Genomic DNA, 18,658 nt, shown 5'->3' on the forward strand with positions numbered 1-18,658 from the left:
CATTTTACTTCTACTATTTTTTCCTCATGGCATGTTTTGATATGCATTTTATTAATATACTAATATAAATAAGTAACATTTTACATGTAAAATGAAGACCTCTGTATTTTTACACTGTGGTAAAAAAATGGTAAAAAAAAAGGGCAAAATTCCACAATAATTAATCCAACAGGAAAATAAAAACACAAGTTACTGTTTCCACACGAGATTAAATTGGGTTGCACCGGGTGTGATCATATGAGCTAATGTTAGGCTAGTTAGATGTAGCCTGTTAGCTTTAGAATGTTGTCATCGTACGCAGCGGTAAAGTGAGCATTACGTGCATGATTTTTGGGTCAAAACCATAAAATTGTTGGAAATTTGCATTTTTTTCAGTAGCGGAAGTGTACTGCCCCGGTGCTTTTGGTTGAACCATTTTCAGTCCTTGCTGTCCCGTCTCGGTTAGTTATCTCTCTGCTGTCTTTCGTAGCTAGCCACAGTAGCATATGGGTGTCAGAGTTAGCAGTGACTCAACCGGCTGTGTCTTTTTCCCCTCCACGTCTCATATTATTTTGGACACGTCAAGGTAAACCTTTAACGCAGAACCAGTTTGAATGGCGGCTTTCCAGCTTTTCTCACACTGTTCATGACAAACGACGAACTTTTAAGTAAACACACAAGAGCTTATTTTTCCTAAACTTTTTATGCTCGTTTATAGAGTTGCTGTACTAGCTGTATTTTTTGTTTACGTGTAACCAGTTTAGACTGACCTTTATCGCGAACTGTTAAGCTAAGATCCTCCACCTATGCTAACGATAGAGCTTAATTTCTTGTCATTTGAACGCTTTTTAAATTTAAAAGAAAAATAATTATGGAATCAGTTTTAAGCTTTTATTAAAGGGGTCAATTGTAGATGACTTAAATGTGTTTAGCTATGGTTTTATCTTGTTTTTGGTGGCATACGTTACTTTAAATAATTCACGTTAATAATAGAGGTCATAAGTGAAGTGTATTGATTCTTCAGGTAACCTTTGACCCCTTATACCACGTGCACAGATCAGTTTCAGGAAGCAGGAATTCTTCAAAGAATGAAATCAGACCCCATTAAGAGCAAGCTAGTTTGGCATATACAAAAAAACAACCACATATTTTTTGTTTTGTTTTGATAAAATATAAAAACAAAACACTGAATTGCACATATCATCTTATGGATGTTTTGCTAAATGGAAAAATTAAACATTTTACAGTTAAAAGCTCAAAATTGTTCATTTGCTACGCTTTTTTGCTGTGATTTTGATTTGTTTCTTTCGTATTAACAAACTAAAACTTCTATTCAATCCCAGGCAGTGGATATAAACTGTCAGAAATCTGTGTTTCTAACTGTCTAACTAATTGTATGAGAAAAAGTAAAAAAAATACAAATTTAAAAGCTAGAATATTGTAGTCTTTTTTTTATATTTCCTGTAAATGTGGAGGTACTGCTTAAAAACTAAAGGATTCTTTTTCCTTATCAGGTTCTTTAGTTCTGTGTATTGATTTTTGGGGGGTGTGATGTCAGAACCGAAGGCCCCCACTCCCACCCCTGCAGGCGATACTTATAAAGGCTGGGTCTTCAAGTGGACTAATTACATCAAAGGCTATCAACGACGGTGGTTCGTCCTCAGCAATGGCCTCCTGTCATACTACAGGTACAGTTCTTTGTCAAACACGCATCAATCACTATGAAACCTTCTGCAGGGAAAAGGAGGCTCCGCTTCCAAAACATTGCCTCGTGTATGAACTTGATTTCATTCTGTGGGGGGGGATCCACTTTTATAAAGTTTGTAGATGTGTAAGATGGCCATTCCTCTGAATGCACAACACTCCTTTTCAGCAATTTGGGGGAGGATTGCTCATCTCCCTTGATGTTTCTGAGTTACAAATGAGTTGAAGCCCACAATAAAAACCCAATTCCAGACGTTTTTGACAGTTAGGAGGACTTTAAATAACATTCAAAGATTTCCTTGTTATATTTCTTGGACACGTGCAGGCTAATGATTCAGTCTCCCAGACGATAAATCCATGTTTTTACATTAAGGCTTTCTATAAGCTGCTGTGTCAGAGAAAGAATTTTCAATATTAATTGTTGATTGAAAGCACATGGTGCTCAGAGCAGAGCCAAACGTTAACGATTATTCTGAATCTGACGGTTTTCATGGATGTACAGTTATGTAACCTAGCTTAGATTAACTTTCAACAGTAGAAACTCTCTTTTTTTAAATTTCCATTTAAGCATGCAGAAGGGCTGATATGAGGAAAACTTGCGATATGCGATGTTAGAGATTAATATTGCGATAACGATGTGATTTGCGGTATATAAACAAATGGCAAAATAACCAAAAACATAATTCATTCATTGGAACAGTTAAGTTATACTCCAAATGACCCTCGTTGACATAGGTGACAAACATCCAACATAAAAGGCCTCCCCTCCGATTAGTCAACAACTTGAAGGCGTCCATCTGATTGGTCAAATGCATAAAGGGATTTATTTGATTCGTTAAATGCTTCAAGCTGCCATAAGATTGTTTTAACACATTTAAGGTTTACGGTTTATTGCGATTTTCGCCGTCTTTTGCGATATGCATATTGCAGAGCTGGATATTGCGATAACGATACATTTGCGGTATATTGTGCAGGCCTAGCATGCAGGGATTAAAGATACATAAACCTTAAATGGTATTGATTTTGTTTGGCAATATTTATTGATTGAAATAGATTGATTTAAAGGAGTGTTGGCCTCTTGAGATGAAACGTCTTGTTTTCAAGGGGGGGGGGTCTCTTATTCCAGAACCATATAAATAAACGCAGATGGCAAAGCAAAAGAAAGTTTAAAAGAAGAAGACTTTGTTGGGCTTTCACTGTGTTGCACATTTGTGACTTGAGAGTTTCAGGAAGAGTTTTTTTGAAAGCATGTGTTGCGCAATAAGTCTGTATTCTGATGATTCTGGGTTTGTCTGAGTTCCCTCTGTATTCCCTAAGCCCTAAAAGACTTTATAGTGTGGGACTATCTAGTGCAATTCAGAGACATACTTACTACTTTGTGTTTTATTTTTTTTAATAAAACCCTAAATATGTCACAGATTTGAATCTTGAAGATCTCAAAGTAAAAACCAAATAAATAAGAACATTTTATTTAAAAAAGACTGTGAATCCACTGTATTCTGATGATGAAAACTTTTTTATTAAAAAAATATATAAATGTAAACATTTTTTTTCTTTCTAAATGACATATTGTTCAAATGGAATACACCGTGATCTATATTCAACAATCTAGTGAGCATTGATGCACACTAGTTTTTTGCAGAGACTTCTGGGACATTTCCAGGTCACTGGATTTTGGAATAATGGGTTCAGACATCCCAAAGAAAAATGAAATCTAGTGATATAGTGCAATGATTAGTGAGTACTCTGGGCATTTGGACACAACCTGTGTGTGCATATTCAGCCATTTGTAACTAGTTTCATGTTTTTGACAAAATCTTTTTTATTTAACTCCATGTTTTCTTAGTTTTATCTTTCAGTTCTTTCCGTACATGCAGTGACTCTGGCAGGAATTCTTCCGAAACTCTATTTTTGAGCAGATTTATCAAAGATTTCTTCTTACAATTCCGCATTGGCACAAATCGAAGTCATCACTTCCAGCCGTATGTGGCAACCGAAAACGCAGCAGGGGCAACGTGACTCTGTCGCAATCTTCTATTAAATGCTGCAGAGGCGCTTTCTCCAGTTGTGACATGTTGAATCACTTTTACTAGATGTCTTAGTTTCAGCTTTAAACTCTGCTCTTCTTATTGTATTTGATCTTGATTGAATTCAAAATTTCCGCTCTCCCCGACATCCTGCAGTTGTGCTAATCCATAAGAAATGAATCAGCAACCCTTAGGAAGGAAAGCAGTAAATATGTAAACAAGTAAATAAATGGACCAGCTGTTGTGAGTAAACACTGATGGTATATGAGACCTGCACAGAGCCATTGTGATGTCATCCATAGAACACGGCAGTTGCCATTTTTTCCGCGATACGGATGTCGCCATGTTGGAGTCAGACATCATCAGTGGGGGGGTCCACATTCGAGGGCTGCGTCCTTCAATGCATTCCTGCAATGCATCTTGGGATATGGACAGCATGGAAGGAAACACCAGACCAATCCTTGAAATTAGGAAATAGAAGGCCGTATTCGTTGAAGGAGTCGTTGAATTTGGACAACACAGTGACGTAAGCGGCCTACAAATGCAGCCCAGGAAGAACGCAGCCCTCCAGTTTGGACACAGCCATTAAGGAGTTTCTATGGCAACCACTCTCCCCAGCCAAGAGTGAGCTTGTTGAAAGGCCACCCCCCTAAACCTAAAAGCAGTCTACACCGAATCTGTCACTTAAGGTGTTCAGAACATTTAAAATGACACCACATCCTTTTCTTGAGATATCTGATTGGACAGTTTATAATTTGAATAGTTTTCGCAACAAAAAGATAATCAGAACAAAATGAGGATTATCAGGAACGTGTTTAAAAAAAGGATCAGGGGAAGGAGAGTGATTCTGAGTAACAGCTGTTTGTTTCTCTTTAGAAGTCTATGGGATTTTGGCGTCTTGGAAGCACTTCCTGTTTGGAGCGCTGTTGAGTCACGCGAGGGTCATTCAGTCCAGTCCTCAGATTCAGTCGACGTGTGTTAATCAGCTGATTCAAAGAAAGTTTTCAAAATTCAGCTCCTTTAGTTACATTTAGGAAATGCAGTTGATCAGCAGTTGACCTTTCTCTGTGGTTCTGCTATATTTGTCATTGCAAGTACGTTATGGTTCCACCGGTTGTTTCTGATCAGCCAATCACAGTCTTTGAAATGATAACAACTTCTCAAATCTAGTTAAGTTTGCGACTTTCTAAGTTTGGAGCTCTCTAAAAGAAGTCTAAGTTGATTTTATCTGTTTTAACCTCATAAGGAAACATTCCAAACTTCAATGACTACTAGCGGTTGGAGCTTCTTTGACAAATAACCCTCTCTCCGTTTGTTAGGACCCAGGCGGAGATGGGTCACACATGTCGGGGTACGATTAACCTGGCCACGGCGACCATCACCGTGGACGACGCCTGCAACTTCATGATAACCAACGGCGGCGCTCAGACGTACCACCTGAAGGCCAGCTGTGAGGTGGAGCGGCAGAAATGGATCACCGCCCTGGAGCTGGCGAAGGCTAAAGCTGCCCGCATGCAGGCAGAGTCAGGTAAACCTAGAGAAGGGAAGGATGGGAAGTCATGCGAACAAAAGAGGAACAGTTGCTGAGAAATCTGAGGAATCTCTGTATTTTGTGGTTTAAGTCAACAAAAAGTGACGTCCTTTTGTTTCGTTATAAACAGATGACTCGGGCGACGACTTCTCTCCGTCGGCCGCTCCGGGACAGGGTGCGGGGTCACAAAATGCCGAATTCCAGTCTGCGATGAGAATGCTGGGCAGCAAGGTGGAGGATCTGAGCACATGCAATGACCTGATCTCAAAGCACGGCTCCGCCCTCCAAAGGTTGGACGCTCTGCGTGTTTTCGCATTCCAGGAAACAGCAGGAATCTGTTTACCGTTCAAACACAAAGACTAAGGATAACCAACATGTCCAGCTGGATCGGTTGGTTATCCTGGCCTTTGTTTAAAGTCCCACTCCAAACATTTTTTTGAACTGTTGTGTGCCGGTGGTCTTTTAGTTATGATTAAGACGTTTTTAGCCAAAAATCCAAAAACCTGAGTCGTTTTTTAGGACATAGTTTCTGCAGAGCAGCAGGACTTCATTAGAAGTGTGCCTCTGAATAATGGGTGGGACTGTCGTCATGAAGAAACCCCGCCCCCATCCCCATCGCTGGGACCTCCGAGCAGGGAGCTTGTGGCCCGCCCAGCGTATTTTCCGTCAAAAATATGCTCTTTTTCAAACGGCATTTTTTTCATCTGCTCCTGATTCACAGTAATTCGAATAAAGAAATACAATTTTAATCCTAATTTTCTTTATACATGTCCTATATCCTGACAAAAATGTAAAAAAAGAACATGTCAAAAATTTTCCTCTGAGTGGGTCTTTAAGTCGTTGTGATTGACAGGTTTATGACACTTTATGCCAAGAAATGGATCAAATGTTGCCCGAACAGCCTGAGAACACCTGAACATTCATTTCAGGTCTTTGTCGGAGCTGGACAATTTAACTCTGACTGGGGAAGCGGGGGAGAAGATCCGCCAGGTGACGGAAAGAGCCACGCTGTTCCGCATCACCTCGAACGCCATGATCAATGTAAGTGTCGCCAGTTCTAGTTGGTGATGTCCCAATCCGATGGCGTAGTTTTAGACCATCCGAATCAGATATTGCATTCAGATCAGGGTTTGGATATTTAGTTTATTTTCGTTATTATGATGAGCGTTATATATGTCAAGTTTATTACAGATGATACTAGAAGTCTGCATGGCATTAATGGATTTTACAGTAGAGCACTGCTCTAGTTTCAGCACAAAGCGCACAATAATGGTTCTGAAGAAGTTGGCAAGATGTTCACAGATTCAGACTTCTGGGCTCAATAACTCTTTTAATATACATTTAAAAGTGAGAGAAAGGGCTTCTAGCGGTTTGTCTTAGCGCTACAAAGGCATTTCTAAAGAAAAAAAGATAGTTTCTATTATTTTTAAGAAGAATTGAACTGAAAGACGACATTGAGACAGCTGTTCAGGGACTGTCTACGAAGTGCAAGCTCCAGGAAAAAGGGATTTAAAAGATATAGATATATATATAGGATATAGTATCTGCTAAAAATCCCAATTTCTTTCTAGTTATTAAGTATTTTCACTAGTTTATAGTTGTACTAATTTGACTTGATTGTTAAAGCTGCTTCACAGAATCAAAGTGTTAAATGATAAACGAAGGTTATTAAATTAGATCTCGTTTTTAAATGAGGTAATTTTCTCTAAAATCAAATGATTGGATTGGAGCCAAAAACAACCTGATCAGGACGTCTCCACTTCTAGTGTATTTCTAGTATTTTCGTACCACTGTTGGAATGTGAAGAGACGTCTTCCTGGTTTTGTGGTTGAGATTTTTTTCTTCCTCTTGTGCCTTCAGGCCTGCAGAGACTTCCTCTCCATGGCTCAGACTCACAGCAAGCGATGGCAGAAGGCCCTGCAGGCCGAACGGGAGCAGAGGGTGAGGCTGGAGGAGACTTTAGAGCAGCTGGCTAAGCAGCACAACCACTTGGAGCGGGCCTTCAGGGGGGCAGCGCAAGCTAACGCCAGCGCGGACAGTAAAAGTGCGTTCAAACCCCCTCTGGAAATCTTTTTTTCTTTTCAAAAAGTGCATCCGGTTTATGTAACAAAAATGTCTGTTCTAGGCATTTCTGGGCCTGGAAAAGGAGAAGTGAGCGATGATGATGATAATGAGTTTTTTGATGCCATGGAGGAGGCGCCTGAATTCATCACCGTGCCTGCAGACCCTCAGTTCCATAAGTCAGTGTCTACATCCTGTTTTATGCACTCGTATATTCAGAGCCCAGCAGCCAATTCCACGCGTTTCCTTCCATGTTCAAATGTCCATCTGAGCAAAAATGCTTCATTTATGAATCTTCTGTTTCAGAAGGTCGAGCAGTAATGTCAGCAGCTTCAACAGCGAGATTTGCCAAGACGATCAGTCGGTAAGGATCCCCCCAGGCTTCATCAGAAGTGTCCCTTACTTTTTAAAATGATTAATTATAGTGAAGCAAAATAACCACAATGAGGTAAAGAATAGCTTTGGAGCACCAAAGGACAGCTAGGACAGCTAATGTGGCAAAGACAATGTCTTTCTTGGATTTTTAACATTACTAACAAAATGATGGTGGTTACTGGTAGAAATTGCTTTGATGTAGATCAAATAAAAAGCGGTAAAGTTTTTGCTTTACAGCCTATGATTTCCAGTCTCTTTATCAGCGTCCTTCTGCTTTTCAGCTGAACGAGGAGCCTCTGGCGATGAACCAGGAGTCGCCGTCTCAGGAGCTGGTTCCATTGAAAAAGAGGCGGACGCGCATCCCAGACAAGCCCAACTACTCCCTCAACCTTTGGAGCATCATGAAGAACTGCATCGGCAAAGAGCTGTCCAAGATCCCCATGCCTGTGAGCGCCACTCCCAACGCTTTATCCACAAGTTCTGAGTTACTCTGGGGTTCCTGTCCACACTTGTTCTTTAGAGCTTTTAGATTATGTGATGATATCATTTCAAAACAGGTTTGAACAAGACGCCATCACCTTTATTTAAAATAACAAACAATGACAGAGGAACTTCATATTACAACATAGTCATCTAAATCTATCAAATTTATTCAAAATAGTTGTCTGATTCACTTCCGTCTATTTAAGGACACAAATATAAAAATGTCAAACTACGTATTACGGTGTTCCCCCGTGCGTTTCACTTATTTCAGTCACGTGACTTCTTCACTAAAACACAGCTCAAGACGCTTGTATGAGACTTTTGCGTCTGTGGGAGGGGAGCGGCGATGAAGAGCACACCGGCCCGTCGACGTCTTTGCCGGCTGCTGAGCAATATATCACAGCTATTTCCACCGGTTCCTGAATCACTCTAACCAAAGTTTGTGCCCCTGCACGGAGATGTGCCATCAGCTGACTCAGAAGCAGCCGGAAAATATCCTGAGATAGATAATTGCTGAGAAAGATGATCGCTGAGAAAGATAATCATCCGGATGAATGAATGAGCGATGAAACCGTAGATGCCTTCTCGCACTTAACTGATGTAGGAGGAAGCATGGGCTCCTGGTTTAAAGGCACAGAGAGAAACTCCCAACGTGCGACATAAAGTACGGTACAGTCTATTGCTCTGAATAAAAAACTATATATCGAGCAATTCCGATGTTCTTTAATAAACGTTTACTTAACATCAGAAATGTTTCAGAAGGGATTTTGATGAGTAAGGATCGGTGACGGACATTTGCTCGGCCCCTGCGGTGGGGGGTGGTTCTCCATACCCCCGGATCGGCGGGTGTCTCTGGTCCCTCACCCCCCATAAAGAAGGGGGGAATACTGTACATGAAATATTTTCTTTTCTTGCCACCTAGTTGCAGTGAATAAAAACACCACAAGGTGGCAGTAATGCCTCAAATGTCAACGTTCAGCAGTTGACCAATATTTTCAAGAACTTTGTTTAACCAGTTGAGCAGTGATATTAGTTGAAATGACTATTCATTTAAAATTATTATTTGCAAAGAAAAAGCATAATTCTGCTCACTTGTTGCTTTCCTTTTGGAGCTATCTGAAAATCTGTTTTAGTTTCAAACTGGATTTCCAATTAAATTTGGACATATTGCAGGCAAATATTTTCTTACATAAACTTCTCCTGATCCTTGTCGTCGGGTTAAACATTAAATCTGTCCACAATTTCCCATTTAGAAATGTACATTTGTCTTTACTTTTCCACCACAGAGGCCATTAATGACACCAGAAACAAGGACTCGGACTGTAAGAACAGTCTTTATTTTTTTTCTTCAGTTTGTCAAGAATGACAAACATCTGAAATATCAGGTTCTTAACGTCCCGTCAATCTTCCAGCCTGGCGTCTTGGAAGCACTTGACAGGTCTGGTCTGACTTCTTTGTAATGAACTAACAATGTTATCCAAGCTTCTGAATCAGCGCATCAAAGGCTCTTTTGGCAGCTGGTCGTTGCTGAAATGAAAGGACTAAGAGGTTAGAAGTGACTGAGACTGTAGCAGCGACATTCTAGAAGAGGCTGATGCTGACAGATCTGTGGAGGAACCGGTTTTGATATACGTATTTAAAAAGGCAAACATGTCGCCCTGGCAGCTTGTTACATTGATGTCATGCGATAATCTCACCTAGCAGCTTTCAGCCATCTCTGTCATGTGATGCTAGACGTTCTATTTTTCAACTTTTTGATATTAAAAAGGTTTTAGTTTAAGTTAAAAAACGAATCACTTCCTGATTGTAAATATTGAAATATTTGTATTTAAATAAGTTTCATGTTTCTTCTAGGTGAACTTCAATGAGCCCATTTCCATGCTGCAGCGTCTGTCGGAGGATCTGGAGTATCACGAGCTGCTGGACAAAGCTGCGAAGAGTCACAACTCTCTGGAGCAGATGTGCTACGTGGCGGCCTTCTGCGTGTCCGCCTACTCCACCACCGTGTACCGCACGGGAAAGCCCTTCAACCCGCTGCTGGGGGAGACGTACGAGCTGGACCGCCAGAGGGAGAGCGGCTACCGCTCCCTCTGCGAGCAGGTACGAGGTCCGAGCCGCAAAGGCTCTCAGCCCCGGAAGCCAAAGTGAGCAAAGGGCAGGAGAAGGTGACTGAACTGAGTCAGCATTTTGCTTCCTCTTTAGGTTTCTGCACATTTAGCAGAAAAAATAGTCGCTGAACGGGAGATTTTTATCCTTTCACTGTTCCACAAAGAGAACTTTGGATCACAGAGATCTGATCGGATCAGAAGGAAATCATTTGACCCGTTTTCCTTCCAGAAACAATTTTTTGGGTTTTTGCTCCATGCACATAACATATCACTCTTTACTCTGTTTAAAAATCATACCATTGCAAGAAATATCATATCGGGTCAAAAGTTAATAGCACTTAAAATAAAACATTAAAATAATAATGCATCTTATTTTTTAAGATGCCTTTATTTTTTTTTCCGTTGTACCGTAAAAATATTATGGTTCTGTTCAAATTCCCTCTCTACTCCCTAACTACTAAAAAAACTGTGAGACGATTGAATTTTAAAAGCACCATTCTCAGCCCTTTCTTTTTTTTAACGTATAATATGACGTCACCAATTTCACGAATTAAAACCTAATCAATATGAAGACAAGACTATTCTTGTGTTCTGAAGATGAAAACATCTAATAGTTTATATAAAAAAATACATTTACATACAATAGTTTTGCAAAAATGGTTCAAATGCAATGCATTATGGTCTATATTTACCAATCAAAAGTATGTTTGTTTTTTTTGTTTTTTTTGCAGATTTCTATGCTAGAAAATGGCGAACATACTTTGTAGTGCACTATGTAGTGAGTAGTGAAGGAATTCAGATCCCACCAATCAAACTAGTACGTTAACAGAAAAAAAGCGAACCTCTCAAAGAAGGGGAGAGTCTGAACAGATGAGTTTTGGTTTGATAGAGTGAAAATGTGCTGGAGAACAGGTTTGCTGCGGCTGATGCCCAAAAGGATGGGACAGACGGATATGATGTCACAGAGCAGGAAGTTACCAGACCCTCTGATGCTGTTCCTGTGTGGTTCACACGATTTCATGTCCAAGTCTGCAAGGCTCCCTCTCAGAAGTAGATAAATCATCATCCAACTTAGACAAACTGCAACGTCTTCGGCCTCTTGTTTAAGACTTTTTCTAATATAGCTCAACGTTACAGTAACATCACAGAGCTCAAAGTTTAGGAAGCTTTAACCTAGTAAGAATTTATATGCTCGAATAAAGTATTACTTTAACTTCACTTGAAATTGTTTTCAAAATTAAAGATCATTCAGTTTCCAGAATCATAATGATTTAAAAAAAGTTAAAAAATAATTATTTTGTGGATGGGCTTGCAGGGGTCACCAACCCTGCTCCTGCTTGTTTTGCAGCAAACCTTGCTTCAGTAGATGCTGATTAGCTGGATTGAACCAGCCCAGGTTCTAATTGGCTGAACACACCTGATCCAGGTGAGCTGCAATTACTGAAGCAGGGTTAACTTCAGAACAAGCAGGGGGGGGGTCGCCCACGGGGAACAGGGTTGGTGACCCCCGCAGTCTAGTGTTTGCTCAACAGCAGCAATTTAGGAACTAAATGAAATAATTGAACACACAAACGTTTGTCACCTTTATAAAGGCGTGGCTTATTTAATCCCATCATCTTCTCCTAATTCATTATCAACATTAAAATGCTGCTTACTATGAATAATATGTAAATGCCCACATTTACAACAGCAAAACAAACAATAATGAAAAAGAAAACACATGCTTTTTATATAATAAATTAAAATGCATTAAAACAGTTCTGATTTGGTCTAAAAACCTTTTTGTTGGAGCACAGAGTTAAAGGTAAACAATCAGCCCCTGTTTGTCTTTTTCAGGTGAGTCACCACCCCCCGGCAGCAGCACATCATGCCATCTCCGATCGAGGATGGACCCTGAGGCAGGAAATCACAGTTGCCAGCAAGTTCAGGGGCAAATACCTCTCCATTATGCCCTTAGGTATCCACCAAGTCTTTTCCTCCTGTGTTGAGAGAAGGGGTGAAGCGTTGTGGAAAAAACTAGTCAGACTATAACATTTCCAAGGTAGAAACAAAAGAATAAAATCGATGTTTTGTGTAGTTTTTTTTGTCAGTTACACAAATTCTTCCCCCTGACCTTCACGTCTTGTCTGTTCGCTGCCACACACAGAGTTTTGAGTCTTAAAGGTTAGTTCTCAAGCGGCTTTTTCTGTTTCCTTCCAGGCACGATTCATGCCATCTTTGAGAAGAGCAACAATCACTACACATGGAAGAAAGTTACAACTACAGTGCACAACATCATCGTGGGAAAGCTGTGGATCGACCAGGTGAGACTAGAACTACTGCTGTGGAACATGAGACCGAAGAATTCCAGGTCTTCTGAGGTGAAGTCGGCAGCAATCCAAACCAATTTAAAGCCAATGGATGGCGACTGGGCGCCTACTGGAGCTTTCTATTAACGTCTAAAAGAGTCGCTTTTAGAAGAACTCTTACACTGCCACAAGACGTAGCCGAAAAATAAGAAGCATTAATCCAAAGGAAAAAAAAAGTGATCTGTCCATGCAGCAAGTCATTTTTACAGAGCAAGATAACTTATAAGATATTAAAATCTACGAACAAGCATTCAAAAAGGGAAAACAAATTGTGATAGAATTACTTCAGAGTTAATGTTCCACAGCCCAATAATGAGATTTTTTTTTGCTTGTTTAGGCAAATGGTTTGACTTGTAATTCATTTTGATTACAGGGACAAAAAACTGGTGCAATGAATGGAAATGGCTTATTGTAGAACAAAATGTTAACAAAATGAGATTGCAAAGTTTGCCCATCTTCAAAAAAAAAAATCCTCATAAATTTAAACTAGAATTTTTTAAACTTATTTTGAGAGCAGAAATCTAAATTTTTGTTTCACAATAAATGCCAACCTTTGTGGAACTTTAACATAACATCTCTAAAATGAAACCAAATCAAATCCAGTAAAATTTGAGTTTTTTGAGTTTTTCTATTTTTAAGAGCTTGGACCAAAATGATTTGGACTCATTTTAATATTCATTTCCTTATTTCGAGATCCCAGCACCTAATGATACAAAACATTCTGAACTGTACTGATTTTGACAATCTTGAAAAGGTGAAGACTAAGAAAAGTTCAAACGACTTTCAAACCTGATAAAATATCTCGAATCTCTGCAAGGATCCAAAGGTTTGCAGTTTAGCCTTTTGAGGTTTAACTTTAGTTGGGTTTATGTTTTTTGTCTGGTGAAAAATGTCCTTTTTGTGTTTTTTCTTTCTTTTTTCCTGTCAGTCTGGGGAGATCGACGTTGTGAATCACACCACCGGAGACCGCTGTCACTTGAAGTTTGCCCCCTACAGCTACTTCTCCCGAGATGTCGCCCGAAAGGTGAGTTGTTTGAGTCACTTTGAGTCTTTGCGTTCCATCCATCCATCCATCCATCCATCCATCCATCCATCCATCCATCCATCCATCCTCTTTTGTGTGCGTTCGTCCTGCTGCACAGGTGACTGGTGTGGTGATGGACAAGACCGGGAAGGCCCACTATGTGCTGTCGGGCACGTGGGATGAAAAGATGGAGTTTTCCAGGGTGATGCAGAGCAGCCGAGGAGGGGAGAACGGCACGGAGGGCAGGCAGAAGACGGTCTATCAAACGCTCAAAGCCAAAGAGCTGTGGAGGAGGAACCCTTTACCGTAAGTGCCTTCCCAGCCAAGAAGGCACAAATCTTCTCAAATGTTTTCATGCATTTGAAATTTTAGCAAAAAAAACCAGTCAAATACAGTTAGTTGTTTGCATAAAATAATTTGACGTCCTTGTTGGTGTAAGTGATTTGCGTGTCAGGAGCGCCCAGTTTCGATGTAGTCAATGTACAGGCGCGATCATAGGTCCTATGGCGCAGCGGTCTGACAGCGGTGCGCTTTGGGCGCCACAGTGGGATGTTTCCATGGTTCAAATATCTGAACTTCGGTGAAGGATTCGCGATGTATCATCCGATGAGTGACTCATCTTTGGACATTGACGTGTTGATGATGTCATCAGCAGGTGCAGTTCAAAACCAACATGAAGGAGAATCTGATTGTTCTCCTGAGCTGTAGAATATTTTTCTTATTTCCAAGAAGACAATAGTACAAAATCTATTTGTTTTCCTCCTTGGACTAATGTGGTCATCAGACTGGGTCACACAGACAAGGAAGTACAACTGAAAATTCAAATTAAGCCGCATTTTCTACAGCAGATGGTGACCCTCACCGTACTGATAGAACCTCTGAATGATCTCATGAACCCAGACATGGAGACGTGATTACCATTGGTTTTGTAGAGCTCTTCTAAATAAACACACCTGATCTTTCAGCATAATCCATGTCCTCCATGCATTGTAAATGAGACATCCACATATACAGTCAATACTTCCATGTAGCAATGAGGCTAACCACTTGTGATCTTGCCAACTTATCTTTTCTGTGTAGTTTTCTGCACAGAACGCATTCAGTTCAGTTACATAAATCTTTGTTTTCATTCTGTAAAACTGAACTTACTTTTCTATGAAGGGTTGAACTTTTAAGAGAGAAAAGTGTGAAAATGTTCTTGTCTGTCTGAGAAAAGTGCAGAGAGTGTGTAGTGAGGAGTTTTGCAGCCTTAAAACTTTGTTTTCGGGCTTTGCAGATTTCACCTATCGCTGTTTATTTATGGTACATAACCTACGCGATATACGAGGGAAAACTGTACTGTAGAGCAAAAGTTTTCAACATTCTTTAGTCAATGATTAAATCAAATCCGTTATATTTCGAGAAATATTAGATATAAATAATACAATATACCTATTAAGCTTATCTGAGATTAGCTGAGATTGGTTCATCCCTTTTACACGGGAGATGTCACAGGTGATGCCTAAATAACACACGCTCTTTGACACACAGGAATTGCTGGACTGTTCGTTCGACGAACGTGAATCAGCTGAATTGACCGACAAAGTGTTTCATATCAGCGCAAAGCTGGTTTTCTCTGCTTCAGAATCCACTGGAATCACAGCAATTGCATAAATAATTGAAGAGTTATAGTAGCAGAAAGTATGTAAACAAAGGGTTGGCATTAGCCTTGTTTCCACTGAGCGGTGCAGTAAGGAGTGGTACAGTCTAGTTAATTCTGGCGAGCGTTTCCACTCAGTTAAGTCTCGCTTCCACTGAGCGGTTTGTTTTCACGGCGCATGCGTGGTGTAGATCGCTGGCGTGCCATTGTGTCATTTTAGTGCAACGACTAGAGGAGCAACAACAATGGAGGTCATCCATCAGCTTATCTTTTTATTACGTTACTTCTGGTGGGCGTTGCTGGCATTTTCAATATATTCTTGTAGACTTATAGACCAACGTAACCAAACCTAACCAGACCCAACCCTAACCACAAGGAAACTGCAAAAACCCGAATGCCTAGAAAAACATTGGACGGTATTTCCAACGGTTCCTTTTCACTTTTCAATGGAGCTACAACCCTAGATGCACGGTTTGGTACTGTTTAATGGGTCCGTTTTACAATACCGGACCGTACCGGATCGAACCTCGCAAATTCATTCCCTACCCTTACATTTAGCCCTCCAAGCACAAAGTTGAGGCAAAAATCGTCTTCAAATCCGGACGTTTCTACCACTTGATGACATCACCAGCAGTCGCCGATCATCTATGTTTGCACGTAGCACTTATAAATACAGAACACTTTATAACTTTCATTCATTCATCTTCTAAACCCGTTTTGTCCCTTTCGGGGGTCTGCCGGGGCCTATCCTGGCCACTCGTGGGCGAGGCAGAGGAAAAGGACATCCTGGACTAGTGCCCAACCCGGAACTTGAACCGGGGGCTTTCTTGCTGTGAAGCAAGAATGCCAAACACTGCACTGTGCAGCGGGTTTTGTAACTCTAAAATGCAAAAACAAAAATTCATTACTTTAAACTCCAAGTGCCCCTACAATTGGAGCAATAGAGGGGAGCCACATTAAGTTTTCATTTGATATCAACTTAATTTTCTTAAACATAGTTTAGCTTTTCTTTGGGTCAACTGATCTCATTCTTAGTTTATTTTTAATTCAGGACCTGGAGTTGTTTACTGTAATCATAGTTGATGCGATGCTTCACGGTTCTCCTCTTCTGTGGTGTCAGGGATGGAGCAGAAACCATGTATTACTTCACTGCCCTGGCTCTGACGCTGAACGAGCCAGAGGATGGCGTAGCGCCCACCGACAGCCGCCTCCGGCCCGACCAGCGTTTGATGGAAGATGGCCGCTGGGACGAGGCCAACGCCGAGAAGCAGCGGCTGGAGGAGAAGCAGCGCACCGCTCGCCGCGAAAGGGAACGGGAGGCCTTGAACCAGCGCTCGTCCAGCACGTCTGAAGAAGGTGAGGAGGAGTTTGGGGAAGGGGGAAAGCGATGCTCGTTATTTTTTTGGGGGGCTTCATCTCTAATTTGCATGGGTGAATGATCCAGGAAAATGAAATGGTAGTGAAAAAATCAAATTCTTTGTCTTCTAAAAGCTGTCGATGAGGACTCTGTTACTGATCCTTCCCTAAAAAGCAAGTATTCCTCTTTAATCACCTCAACTGTCGCCTCTGCGGCCTTAAATTTCTGCCCGTCTTTGAGTCGTCTACCCCATTTTCCTCACACGTTTGCTTTTTCTCTTAGGCGTCCCTCACGAGAACTACAAAGCCCGCTGGTTTGAGCACACAGAGGACAAAATCACAGGTGAGGCGGTCCACGTCTATAAGGGAGGCTACTGGGAAGCCAAGGATCAAGGCAAGTGGGACGACTGCCCCGATATATTTTGAACCTCTTCGTGGACTTTAACGTGCCATCAAGGGACTTCCCGGATGACCGCCTCCCTCTCCCCCAGTGGCTCTCTGTTGTAGGAGATCTCCTGAACTGTCACTGCTGTTATTTTCTTTGTTTAATTGTACTCTCCCACAGTCGCAGCAGAGGTTTCCATGGTTTCAGAAGTAGTTATGTTAGCTCTGGATCAGAGGAGGGAACGAAATAAGCAGCTCTTCCGGATCTGCTTCAAATCCAGTTTCCTAATCTTGTCAGTCGAGTATCAGGTAAGGTTTCAGCCGAAACCGCCTGCACTTTCCTGCCATCGTCCACACTGTTTGGTTCACGGCTCTTTTAAAAAAGAAAAAAAAAAAACGGGAGGGGGGTTTAAAAAAAGTCAATATGTACACACCTATATGCTTAAATCATTGAATATCAGCTGGTGGCCTTCAAAGAGATTGATTTTTGTTTTATTGCTGATTTAGTGTCTTATGGTAATGAAGGTTCAGGTGTGTTTGTGTAAATCGACTATCTGCTCTTCCATCGTTGGAAAAAAAAAAGATTAGCTGTACTGTTAAGAATTCTTCATCAGCTAGAATACTTGTTGACCATTCCCACTGTAACGTTTTGGAGACTTTTTTTATGGAAAAAATGTTTGGCTTTAACGCCTAAATGTGCACAATTTTCATTTTGCCTTAAAAGAAACGACCTTCTCTGGGGGAAAAAACTCTTACTACAGGTGGTTTCACGTTGAAACACTCGCGTTAACAAGTGTTTGTTGCACGTAGTTTGGAGTTTTATTCAACTTTCATCGATGAAATGATCCTGGAAAAACGATGACTTGGCTAAAATCCAAGCGAGTATTTGTCTTTTTTTTTTTTTTTTTTTTTTTAATGAAGATGTGGAAAAGGCAACAAGCATCCCACCTGTGTAGAGGTATGAACGTTCTCTCTGACACCAAAAACATGACACGTCTGTCTGTGTGTGAGAATCTCAATTCTGTTTGTAAGTGTACTTAAAAATGAAGAATTAAAAAAAAGAAATTTACATGCATTGAAAATAACTGATTTTATAAATGTATAGAATATATATTATCAGTAACTATATTGTAGTTTTTTTCTGGTAATTTTTTTTTGGTTGTAATATTGGACAAGGACTTTTTTGTTTTTTTTCGGAGAAAAGGGAGTTTACATACTTGATTAAGACATTTGTCAGTATTTTGTATTAACACAAGAATCTGTAATAAATGCTGCAATGTCAAAGACCCTCTCAAACTTTATTTTAATGTTTTTTTACTTCATTCTTTTTTTTTTTAAGTCTTTGTTAGTATTTTCTCAATTACACAACTCTTGAGCAAGGCACCCAACTCTGTAGCTGCTCTTTGGGTGCTTCTTCCCACAAATTTGGCTGTTTGCAGGGAGTAAGCCTCCCCAGACTTCCCATGATTCCTTTGTTTTCACTCTCTCCTACTATTTTAAAGCCCTTTTCACACCCCCCACTTAACATTAGCGGTGCAACAAAAATGGCGAGCAATATTGGAGCTATCCGGTTTTTATCCTGATACCATCTCAGACGAGGAAAATGAAGACGTACATGGATCTGTTTGTCTGCAAGTGG

At 40.6% G+C, this 18,658-nt stretch overlaps 1 protein-coding gene across 7 annotated transcripts; it reads left to right on the plus strand.

Annotated features, from left to right (window-relative positions):
* The first annotated feature begins 202 nt into the window (after window positions 1–202).
* Window positions 203–18,303, plus strand: LOC101155887 (oxysterol-binding protein 1). Of its 7 annotated transcripts, none has more exons than XM_023966217.2 (17): window positions 203–565; window positions 1,494–1,667; window positions 5,030–5,238; window positions 5,372–5,531; window positions 6,171–6,282; window positions 7,102–7,285; window positions 7,367–7,481; window positions 7,609–7,666; window positions 7,959–8,123; window positions 10,015–10,260; window positions 12,105–12,225; window positions 12,468–12,571; window positions 13,545–13,640; window positions 13,759–13,946; window positions 16,400–16,635; window positions 16,771–16,809; window positions 16,919–18,303. In XM_023966217.2, the coding sequence occupies exons 2-17, from the start codon at window positions 1,531–1,533 to the stop codon at window positions 17,059–17,061; spliced, it is 2,313 nt and encodes a 770-aa protein (XP_023821985.1). In that variant the 5' UTR covers window positions 203–565; window positions 1,494–1,530; the 3' UTR covers window positions 17,062–18,303. The 7 variants fall into 7 exon arrangements, with proteins under 7 accessions (XP_023821985.1, XP_023821988.1, XP_023821989.1 ...); XM_023966220.2 differs by having other exon boundaries at window positions 7,612–7,666; XM_023966218.2 differs by having other exon boundaries at window positions 205–440.
* The last annotated feature ends 355 nt before the right edge of the window (window positions 18,304–18,658 follow it).

Source organism: Oryzias latipes, chromosome 18, assembly GCF_053564925.1.
Source record: "Oryzias latipes strain Hd-rR chromosome 18, Olatipes_Hd-rR_3.1".
In the NCBI taxonomy this organism is placed as follows: Eukaryota; Metazoa; Chordata; class Actinopteri; order Beloniformes; family Adrianichthyidae; genus Oryzias; species Oryzias latipes.